This window comes from Sinocyclocheilus grahami, unplaced genomic scaffold (assembly GCF_001515645.1).
Source record: "Sinocyclocheilus grahami isolate Dianchi unplaced genomic scaffold, SAMN03320097.WGS_v1.1 scaffold207.1, whole genome shotgun sequence".
NCBI lineage: Eukaryota > Metazoa > Chordata > Actinopteri > Cypriniformes > Cyprinidae > Sinocyclocheilus > Sinocyclocheilus grahami.
The window spans coordinates 2,174,387-2,186,691 of record NW_015505386.1 but is presented as its reverse complement, the minus strand read 5'-3'; the positions used below and the strand labels follow the sequence as shown (position 1 = coordinate 2,186,691).

Sequence of the window (12,305 nt, the reverse complement as noted above, 5' to 3'; positions counted from 1 at the left end):
TGTTGAGTATTTTAACATATAATTTTTGATTGTGTTGAATTAAAAACCCAAAACTGCAGCGGGTCCACCAGACCCACGGTAAACTGCGTATGTCAACATTTTTATGTTTCTCAGAATTTCATCTTTTTAATGAGACTTTTTTTTGTTATTCCTAAATGCGTACACACCAATGAAATATTTGATAAAAAATATTTTTGATATAAATATTTAGATTAAAAAGAAAATAAATAAATAAATAAAAAATCAAATGACTTAAATACAGAAACTTAAAGTATGTTAATTATAGCAAAAGTGTATGTCATTTTTTTATATGAATTAAATCACTAATATATTTTGAATAAAAATGAACGTCGCATCATTGACCCTTTTTATAATATAAATGACAGAACTTTACAGCCTACTACAAGTGTAGCTAACTGCGCGCCTTAAAATATTGTAATTAAAATTAAATCTATCAAAATCAATGCTTAAATTCAACGGGAGAAACTATAATGGAATTATTTGAGAAAAATGGCCGAATTGTGAGAAAGTGGTCAAGACTTGACTGAACGCGCGCTAGGAGGAGAGGAGAGACCTCCCCACTCCTCATAATAACCCCATTATAAGGTTCATCAATGATGTAATGAAAGCAAACAGTGTGAAAATTGCCTGTAAACAGTTGGATCCGAGTCTCCTAATGAATTCAGTGTCTCTTTTAATAAAAGTGGGCGACCTGTGGGGAGGGGTTTATTGGGCGTGGGGGGGTCCGGTTTCCTCTTAGCGAGCCAGTCAACACCCCAAAACACCTCCTAACCAATGGAAGCGAGTCGCTGGGGACTCACGTGGAAGGGGTGCCCTTAAAAACCTAGCCACTGAGTTCTGCACAAGTTCATTTGTTAGGCTTTATCTGACTTTCCGTTCCCCAATGTGTCTATTTAACCTGCATTACCTCATTTGCGCTTCTGTCTTCTCACAGCATTTTTTCAGCGCTCTACCGTCCAACGCTTTCGCATTGCATCACCTACGCCGGCACAGAATGCACTTGCCTTTTCCATCCGGATTCGACTCTACTCGCCACAGCGAACTACCTTTGAACTGATGAAAATTTCAGCTGCTCAATAGACGCGAGGCTCGAGCTGACGCCGCTTCGCTTCTGTCCGTGGTGCTGAAATGCGCGCGCCCTCTAAGTAGGCTACCTTGCGGTTTTACACTAACACTGTTACCTCAGAACAGCTTTTTTAAATAATTTGATAAATAATTCAAAGCTACCATCGATGCGTCTCGCGTCTTCGAGAAATACCGGGATTGAAAAAATTAATTACATTTGCCAGCCGAGAATATATTTAGGCTGTATCGATTTTTTGTGAGGAGTGAGTGAAGAGCTAAAGAGAAAAAAAAAAATTTTTTTTGGAGGCAGGGTCTGTGTGTACTTCATACAGAACCTCCTCAAGAAACCTCCTTTTCCTTTTTAAACTTAAACTAAAAGTCCTCAAGGAAGAAGAAAGTTTTTTTCCCCCCAGACAGGGGATGATGAATAATTCTCATTTCCGATTCTGCTTTGGATGTTCCTCCTGGATAGATCGCGATTAAATCGAGCGCCATTCACGCAGAACTTGCTTTAATACAGATGATAATCTGAACAGAGGCTTCACGCAAGCAGCAGTGTGGAGATGGAAGCGTCCACCAACGGCTCCAGTTTTGGAATCGACTCCCTGCTATCCCACAGGCCCGGAAGCCCAGTCATCGCGAAGGGGGACAGTTTGGTTGGAGAATGCCGGTCCCCGCTGGAGTTCAGCCCCAGGTCAGACTTAGAGAGCGGTTGTTCTACTCCTCCGTCCCCGCGGCGGGAGTGCGGTGAGGATGCGGCGCAGAGACAGGGTCACTTGCTCGGGCTCGCGTCCCATTTGCAGCACGGGCCGATCTCCGTTGGATCGCAACCTCGGACTGTCACTTCATCCTTCTTAATAAGAGATATTCTGGCTGACTGTAAACCCTTAGCGGCGTGTGCTCCTTACTCCAGTAACGGCCAGCCGACTCAGGAGGCAGGGAGACTGGCATCTAAAATCGCAGAAGACTTCATTGAAAAGATCCACAGTAACTCATCGTCAGACAGTGAATACAAAGGTAAAAATAACACTTCGCTTTTAGTGATATTTTAAAATAATTTCACAGCTCTAGAACTAGAACTAGAACTTGACACATTTATATAGCATAGAGTTTAAGCAGGTTGGCTTTCTGACTACCCTATAATTTGGGGATAGAAAATAAAAAATAGAATTATAATTAAACTGCAAAAATTCATTTCATGGCGTTGTTTATAAAGGACAACAGATTATGTGATATGTCAATGATAGATAGATAGATAGATAGATAGATAGATAGATAGATAGATAGATAGAAATAGGCTAATGAACATGGCATAATCATTTTATAATCCAAAACATTTTACAATCAACTCTCGTAAAATACATGTTAAATATTTTCGTTAGTGCAAAAATCCTGAAATCTTTGTGACTTCAGTGCAAGAAATATTGCTCATTTTTGTTTACGTGAACTATTCACTATGGTACATTTTAACGTGCTTATTAATTCAAAGCTTATTGTTAGGTGCAGGGCAAAGGAAGTTGAACAGATAAACATTATCAGCGAGATTCATTAAGGATTTGTCCAGGTGAAATAACATCTGAGGGGGAAAAGAAGAGTGAAAGATCGCTTCCTGTGACATAACATTATTACATACGTTGATTTTAGGTCAATGACTATTGATAAATTTAGGAATATGCCCTTATTAAATAAGAAAATGAATGCTATTTTTTATAACTATTTGTTATTATTATTACAAAGAAAGAAATAGTAGTATTATATGCACGTGTTTATGGTTGCTGGTGCCCATGTTTTTGGCCTACTGAAGACTGCTATCGTCGTTGCTGATTCTGATCATTTTGTAAAAGTCTTATCACCAAAATCTTGCTGTCTTAGTGGAAGTAGGGCACGATGGGTCTCAACTATTCGCCTGCTTTCAGCTATGAATCCACATATATTTCTACTCTCACATCATGACATTATTAGCTTGGCAAGTCTATAGCCGCGGTGATCAAAATTAATGCTCTCCAAATCAAAGCCATTCCATCTCCAGAGCGCTTGTAAAGAGTGTGTGCGCCGCTTTGATTTTTGCCTTTCTACCCCCTTATATTTCAGGGATTTGATGCAATTTGTCCCAGTGCTAATCAGATTTGTAACGCACGGGGTCGGTCCGCTCTTTATTTCGTTCTTATCCCCGGCCCTGTGAAGTTTCTCCGGTCTCGGTTGAAAGGTTTCCATCCCTTGTGGCTCAATTAGCCGGATTATTGTGCTCCTTGAGAGACGACTCAACTACTCGACTGGCAAGGTCTCTCGCGTCGTGTCCCTCTCTTTCTGTCTTCAGAGAGAAAAGAGTTTGGTTTAGATAGGGAGAGAGGGGTGAATTAAATATCACAACCCTCGTGTATTCACATTCTGAAAATAAAATCTGAAAAATGCATGACAGAATTACAAGCACGCGCGGGACCATCAGAGGATGTGTGGAAACCTTTGACACCAGAACATGTGATAACTTGCCAAAGCAGGGTCTACTGAAACACTTGGGCTAACTAACTCATGCTAATCAGTGCCCTTTCGTTCAATGTGATGTTTCAGTGAAAGAGGAGGGCGACAGGGAGATCTCGAGCAGCAGAGACAGCCCGCAGGTTCGCATGAAGAAGCCACGGAAAGCGCGGACCGCCTTCACTGACCATCAGCTCGCCCAGCTGGAGCGCAGTTTTGAGCGTCAGAAGTATCTGAGTGTGCAGGACAGGATGGAGCTGGCAGCCTCTCTCAACCTGACCGACACGCAGGTCAAAACCTGGTACCAGAACAGGAGGTGAGCATGTGGTCAGCTGGAAACAAATGCTTGAGTACATCCCAGCAACATTAAATAAGGGGGGATATTGCAGAAATTAAATGGTAATCATTCTATAGATCAATGTCATTTTATAAGTTAATTTTTGCCGTGCTGGCATTCGTTTATTTTGACTGTTTAAAAGTAAATGTACTTGGGTGTATAGGCCTGTCATATTATTTTCCTTTTAATTATAAGTCTCCTGCCAAAGACAATAATACATGTCAGGTGATGTGGTTGCACTAAAAGTGAAGGAAATGCTACAGAATAAATATCGTTTAATTAAATATATTTTAAACATAAATTATTTAGCTTTTCATTTTTAAAGGGGATCAAAGATTCACATCATTCGTATTTTATAGCTTAAAAAGGAACTATACAATGGAACGGAAATAAGACACAAAATAAAAAGGAAGATATTCTATATTAAGAAAATTGAAAAACCAAAACAGATATAGGCTATTGTACTTCTACAAGTGGTAGAACCTGCATATTTCAGTTGTATTCGCAGCATCTCATTTTGTGCCAAGTTAAAGATTTGAAATTAATATACAGCATTTTATCCACGAATGCTGCATGCGTCGATCCTCATTGAAATAAAATTAATTACTGAAATATCTGTGACAGTTGCTGCCTGCTATTTACGTTATATCTTGTTTATATTATTTACACAGTTAATGTGAATAAAATATAAAAATACTTGAGGAAACTTTTCCATTGCTCGTTCCCCTCACATTGCAATTCATATAGGCTAATTAATCTTGTAGATGTAAGTGACAAAGCTCTAACGATGTTCTATTTTAACGTAAATCATATTATTATTGAATTGTGTGGTTAAAAACAGATTTACACAGATACTTAGAAGATAAAGAAACAGAGGATTCCGTTTTTATTTCTCTGAACTCTTTGGGTTTTTTGCTTGGGAATAAGCATGCAAGACAATACACGTACTCTGTGAATTTTTGTTTTCTTTTTGTCACAGCTTTTACGATCAGAAGATGAAACACTAGTCGTAGAATAATTTCAATTTTATTTTTATATACTAACATCATCCTTTTTTGTCTTGGAAAAAAGGACAAAGTGGAAGAGGCAAACGGCAGTCGGACTGGAATTGTTAGCGGAGGCTGGAAATTATTCCGCGCTGCAACGGATGTTCCCTTCGCCGTATTTCTACCCTCAAAGCCTGGTGTCGAATCTGGACCCTGGAGCAGCGCTCTACTTATACAGGGGACCTTCGGCGCCCCCGCCGGCGCTGCAGCGTCCCCTCGTTCCCCGGATTCTTCTGCACGGATTCCAGGGCGCCAACGAGCCACCGCTGCCTCTGCCCCCCCTCTCCGGTGTGTTACCCAGACCGACACCACCACGATGAACGGCACGATTCGGACTCGTTGCAATACATGGCAGCTTTGAACTCCACCATTAAAAAGCTATTTTACTGGTGACAAAATATTCGAGAAATTTTACGAAGCCACAAAAACAAACTGACACACAAAAAGTGATTAGAGACATCTTTAAACTTTATTTAATTATTTATTTTACTTGTGTTTTTTTAACTTATGTTTATATATTTTTTTGTTTACCCTAAATGTTAAATCTGGAGAAAACAAATACAGACCGTTATATACTGAACGCAATAATAACGGGACATGATACTACAGGGACATTTCGTTTCACAAATTATTATTATTATTATTATTATTTTAACTAATCAATATTACAAATGTGAATTGTTGGTGCATCCCTGACGCAAAGAATATTTAAATGGTAGATTCATATTTAATTATCCTGAGATGAAATCCAGGTCATAAATCGTGGGCTTTGTAGTGACCCTCTAAAATGTACAAAGGAAAAGAGGTGTAAATAAGAATATTTTGTTTTATGTTGAAAGACAAATCTCGAATTTTCTCTTTTTGTATCATATTTCCAAGCCTTACGTTAACAGGTGAGACTGACGTGAGCAGCACATTAAAACCCGACACGTCTCTACAAAATGAAAAAGCAACTTAAATGAAGAAGAGTCACTTTTCTATTTGACAGACAGTTGAATGGAAACCGAACAGAACAAGCAGGTGGATTGGACGAGATGGATTATTAATCGATTATCAATCGATTATTTTTGTGCTGCTTTTTTCGTTTCTATATTCCTGCACAACTGCCAGTATTATCACTTTGATGTTGACGGGAAAACGCCAAGTCCTAGTTTCAGATCACTTGTGATCAATAAGACGTCTGAAAGGAGATGACATGCAAAGTGTTCGCCCAGGCATTGTGCAATAACTCTGTATAAAGCCGTTGAAATATCTTGTCATTCTTTCTGGTGAAGCTGTATATTGAGAATAATGATTTGTGAAGTAATGATTCTCGTAATTCCAAATGATTTTCGTTCGTGCCCCCGTGTGCTTAGCGGTGTGAACTTCTTGAAAACTCTTAAAACTGCTGGATGTGCGGGGGAGGGTGGTCTTTAAGCAAGGAGAATTACTTTTATAAATGTGCTAATAAAGATCTTTCATTAATTTACCACTGACTGAGAATGTGGAGGTAGCCTATACAAATACTGGGTAAATACACATTCGTGTTCTCATAGACAATTCAGTTACACTAAACCAACAGCCAATATAAAAGGTATGCAGGTGCATAATGCGCGTGCCAGACCTGAACATTGACACATTATAAATGTATGAATGAACAAAATTGCTATTGCAAAACTTGCCAATCCTGTACTTTGCAACAAGAACCAGAACTTCATGCAACCAATGCATGATGTGTTACTTTCTGCGACCAATGAGACAATTTGACCTTTTGACAAGTGTACATATAGGCTACTATAAACATTTTTGTTTCGTCCCACTTACTTCGTTTCGAGTAATTTCACGAGAAAAGAATCCACATTGTGAATTTCTGGCAAAGCGATAAGTGGGCCAACACTAAAGTATAATTTTATAATTTGTATAGTTGAAAAGATAAATGTTATGTTTTATTTATTTTGTCAAATAAATAGGTCAACACGGTGCGCCGAAAAAACGAGTCGTTAAAATAATGGTTTAGGCCTATTCTCCATAATTGAAACCCAGGCTAAATTGTCTTAAGTATTCGTTTTTAAAAGTTACGAAGGACTAAGTTTCAACATAGAAAAAAAAGTAAACCAATGAAATACACATAGGCTATTAGTTAGGCTACACTGGTTACGCCAAGTCATTGCTTTTAAAACGTATCCAGAAATCTAATGAAAAGTAAAAGTTTGCTTATGAAAATAAACGTAAACAAACGCTGTGATAGCAATATCATAAAATTCGAGCTCACAGAACTGGCAAATGTGTTTGAATAATTTTAAACATGACTGTCAGACACTTTGCTCAAACCCCACACTATTTGGTTAGCATTGTGGATTTAATTTGTCGAGCCTACGAAAAAAAAAAGTTAATAAGAATGTCGCACCCAACATTCACCTCCCTAACCTTTCAGAAACGCCTGGAGATTTGGGAACTTAATTCTACCTTCATATTTTAAAGTTTAACGCGACTACCTCTTATTAATAGGTCACACTTTAAATATCATTTTGATCACGAATCATATGAGCCGGTCTCAATACAATTTAAAACGATGTTCATTTTATTGGCAGCACGAGAAAAGGGAAATACTGAGAGATTGGACGTTGACTGTTGGGTATGCGATCCCGTTCTCTCTCACGCACACACACTCAACACTTGTTAGCCTCCATTGTCTCGTGTCTACAAGAGTAAAGTGACAGACTTTTTTTGCACTCTTAAAACAGCATCATGCATCACTAAGCAAGCGGAGTCATTTCATTTAGTTTTCATAAACAATATGTGGATGAAATATTAATGGTCACCTAAGTGTGTAATTGTTTAAATGCCCTAAATGATCCCATTTGGAAATGGATTGTTTTCATACCCTTTCTTGAGAGCGTTGGTTTGCTGCTCTTTGCCAATAAACGGCCCCAACAGCTGGTCACCGGGCAGTGCTGACTGCGGCTCGGATCAGCAAGGGGACATCTGGTCAGCGGCATGACGGGACCCCCCTTCATCCCCCCTCCGTGAGCCTAGACTGACTTTAACCCAACCATGAGACCGGTCCGTGAAGCTCAGGGTTTAGGGACTGCTCTGACAGGGCGACTGAATGGGATATTAACGAGCAGACAAAAGACCTTAATAGCTTTTAATTGAACGTCGATAACGTGTGATCAGTCGGGCTCCTGCTGCAAACTTTCGCATAGCACATGTCATCCTGCGTCTCATCATTGGGCTCCTGCCCATGAATCACTAGAGAGCGAGAAAACATTTTAAGAACGTTTCATAGGCTACATTTATGGCTTGTTATTGATGTGGGGAAATACACAACAAAAAGTTTTTTTAAACTATTTTTAAGTACAATTTCAAAGTAATTAATTATTGTTTTGCACAGAATATTGCTAAATTATATATATATAACAAATGAAAACTAATAATAAAAAGTGGCAATAATGCAAATAAAATAACAATTGCATTATACTCAATAAAATACATTGCTAACCAAGACATTGAGAGCAATTTAAGAAACGTTGGTTTTTGTTTTGAACAGATGCGCACGTAAAAAAATGACATATCAATTCAGATCAAACATTTAAATTATCACATGGATCTGCACATGATCCAAAGGAGGCTGATGACCCCCCTCAATATTTATGAAAAGGGTTATTCTTGCGAAGTGCGCAGCTGATTGCAAGAAAAGCTCCTCGGTCTTGTTAATAGACGCAGAGATTTTTGCATGTGAAAGGATAGTGGTAAATCCCTCGTCTCTTACCGAGGATTGTCCCCGGCTCAGGGTTAATGAAGTGCGGATAGAGTCTCGCTGATCTCCCGACAAACAAAAACACAACACGGAGAGCTTAGAGCCGCAGGATCAGTGACTCTGATTAAGCTCATTGACTCAGAATAAAAACCAAACAAAACAGCCTTCAGATGAAATTAAGAGTCAATCAAAGTGCAATTTGCATCGTGATTTGCGCGACTGTCTTTTCCCCATGTTTTTCCTGACGATTGCCATTTTTTGTCACGTTGCTTTAAATGAAATTCAGTGCAAGAAACAGAAACATCTGCACGTTCATTATGTCCTTTCTCTCTATTTCTTTGCTGGACTTTGAAACAAACCTGCTTCACATTTCATTTAAATGTATTTAAATGTAAAAAAGTAATACAATAAAATGTAATAATAATAATAACCCATACACTGGTAGGGTAAAATAGTTATTTACCAAAACAGAGATAAAACATAAATATATATTATCTGAGCAGAGAAATATATGGATAGTTATAGATCTAAAGATTTAAATTAGAGATGTGGAAAAGGTATGGCCGGAATAATATTAACTTGGTGTTACAATTATAACCTACCTACATAAAGCTTGAAAAATAAATTTTATTTTCATTCATTTACATTTAAAATTCTAAATCACTTGTACTATTAATCAAAATAATCAGTTTCCTAAAAATCACACTAAATGGGAAATCTTCATCCTAGCGCAGGTGTGGACGGAAGTCTGGGAAACTGGGACAGCGATTGGGCAGCGAGATCAGTGGCACCTGCTGCAGGGTCACGACACCCGTGACCCCCAGGGGAAGGTGGTTGGGATGCTGTTGCTGTGTTACCCTACTCACATTTGTCCTCTGCATAAACTTTTTTATTTCCAGCATTTCCCAGAGAGACAAGGGGAAATGCTGGAAAACACTGTTGGAATAAAACACAAAGTGTAAAAAAGATCTGAATCAGCAACACACACAGACACATTTAGGAAATGGGGGGGTACAGCGAAACAATAGAAAGAGACAGAAAGTAGACAGCGAGCGGATCCCAAGGTACTGTCCTGGGTATCAAATCCAATCCTTGCCTGAAGGTATACGAAGGGTGGAGGTATAAAGGCCTCAGAGTGAGGTAGCGAGATAACTCCGCAATCATTCCTCCAATAAAACCCAAAGCATTTCTAAACTTGGGTCAGGGGCAAAAGGATTGACATACCAATCTTGGCAAATAATGAAAACATTCTTCCCGCAGTTCAGCAGAGGAAGAAGCGGGAAAAAGAGCGAACAGTCCACGTGGAAAAGAATAATGGACATAAAAGGTGCTTGTTGCAGGAATCCCCTGCAGTCAGCAATAACAGTCATGTTCGTCCCGGCAGGGGATAATGTAAAGAACACTGGTATTATGTGATGGGCTGATTATCTAATCAATAAGGGCCAACTGTCGTAGAGCCGTCGGTGACCCCCTGCTCGCGTTGTTCCATCACACAGATGAGTGAACAAGCAGAGAACTGTCCCTTGGGAGCATTGCTACCCCGGAGGATGTAGACAGCGCTAACAACATCCACCCCTTCCACCCCCAGGCCTCACAGAGGGGCACTAACAACATCCCTCTCTATAGTGACACCCAATGGCTGGGAGAAAAACAACCCTCTGGACCAACATAAACCGCACAAGCAGAACTTTTTTCCATATTTATGTCATTTTGTTGGCATTTGTCAAAAAATTCCATTACGGATAAGAATATTAATAATAACAGTAATGAATATTGTTGTTCTCTTTACTAATAAATCCTCGTGGACTTTCGACTGCTGCAATGCTGTCACAATCCCAACATACATATAAGTATGAAGTAGTTCTTCAGTGTTTGGGCTTATTTAAAGTGGATTAGCTTTGAGAAAGAGGAACTTTCTGGAGAACCTCTGCGCACCCCTGGGTCAGAACGCTGGACCCTGCAAGCCTCTGAGTCTCATAAACATAAAGGAAGGAATAGGTATGAATAAAGGATGAGGAAGGGTATACATGTATTTTTAACACCCTTCCGTGTGAAGCCTAGCAGGAGAATGCATTTTGGGTTTGTGAGGGGGAAGGGGGCAAAGGGAGGGGTGGGCAATGTGTTTTTATTTGTTTAGTTTTTTGTCTTCTGTGTTATTGTGTAGAATACGGCTGTAAGGACTGAGATAGACACTTCCTGGGGTGATGAACCTGAAATTTGAATGGTTGTCTTTGTTTTAAATATATGTGAAACATGTTGATAAAAATTTTTTTATTGAAAACGTCAATTAATTTAATAATATATATTAATAATAATTAGATATATTAATATGTAATTTAAATAGATATTATTATATATTATATAATATATATTACATATTATAATATACATGTGTAATTAACAAATATTACATATATACTTATTCATATTGTTTGAAATGATGGTTTGTTGTAAATTACATATACAATACTATTAGATATATAAATAATTTTTTGTTATTTGGTATAAATTATATATAGTATATTCACTATTATAAAATTAGATCAGTAATAATAAATATTTTGATATATTAATCTTGAATGATATGATATATAATATAAAAAATATACATTAAATTAAAAAAATATATAAAAACATCTATATATGGTATATGTTTTTAATAATAATTTTTATTATATACATTTATATTTAACAATGATTAAAAATATATGAATACATATTATTTGCTAGAAAATACATTATATATTATATAATAAAATTAGATATATATCAATTACTTACAGTATATCATGTATTATAAAATTAGATCAGTAATATTAAATTATTTTATATTTAAATCTTAAGTGATATATGATATATATAATATAAAAAATATGTTACTTAAAATTTATATATATATATATATATACATATATATATATATATATATATATATGATAATAATAATATATAATATATATTTAAACATATTGTTTGTTAGAAATTAATTTATTATATAATACAATTAGATATATATAAACTATTTACAGTATATTATGTATTAAATTAGATCATTAATAATACATTATTTCATACATTCATCTATTTAAAATGAAAGAAAAGGAATGCAGAAATGCAGTGAAAGGTGTGATGAAGATGTTGAGTCAGGGGTTGCTTAATACTTGTTCAGGGACTTTAGCAGGGCTGCCACTGGAAGAGTCTCAGAGACACTGCATCTGCTCTTCTAGTCTATTTCCATTAATTTACTTCTTTTACAAAAATAATAATAATAATTGTAAAATAAATGCATGTACTTCATAGCACATTACTTTGATGACTTACAACCAAAAGACTTTTGGGCTGCATGGAGGAAGAGCAGTGGTGCACAGGAAGGAAACAGTGATTGTTATTTATTTGATTCAAATAGCTCCTAATTGGACAGAGGAGTAGAAGGAATGGACAGTAGATTCAGTGACCAACCCTTGACTCCTCAGTCACCACTGGGGACCCTCCGGGCCGGCCTGCCAGCTGCCTAACTGAGCGATGACTTCAGGCCAGGGCAGGGACCAGGGGCTGACGAGGAAATGATGGAGCACCCGAACAGCTGGGAGAGAAAAAGATGGAAAGGAAAGCAGATTAACCA

At 37.5% G+C, this 12,305-nt stretch overlaps 1 protein-coding gene across 1 annotated transcript; it reads left to right on the top strand.

Moving 5' to 3' along the window:
- Window positions 1-873: 873 nt before the first annotated feature.
- LOC107595696 (barH-like 1 homeobox protein) lies at window positions 874-6,407 on the top strand. The gene is made up of 3 exons (XM_016286189.1): window positions 874-2,103; window positions 3,655-3,877; window positions 4,970-6,407. Exons 1-3 carry the CDS (start codon window positions 1,650-1,652, stop codon window positions 5,262-5,264), a joined length of 972 nt encoding a protein of 323 aa, XP_016141675.1. The 5' UTR covers window positions 874-1,649; the 3' UTR covers window positions 5,265-6,407.
- The last annotated feature ends 5,898 nt before the right edge of the window (window positions 6,408-12,305 follow it).

Coding starts and splice junctions, on each gene's coding strand:
- LOC107595696 (XM_016286189.1), top strand. CDS start 1,650: ATGGAAGCGTCCACCAACGGCTCCAGTTTTGGAATCGACTCCCTGCTA. Junction 2,104..3,654: donor GTCAGACAGTGAATACAAAG/GTAAAAATAACA, acceptor GTGATGTTTCAG/TGAAAGAGGAGGGCGACAGG. Junction 3,878..4,969: donor ACCTGGTACCAGAACAGGAG/GTGAGCATGTGG, acceptor CTTGGAAAAAAG/GACAAAGTGGAAGAGGCAAA.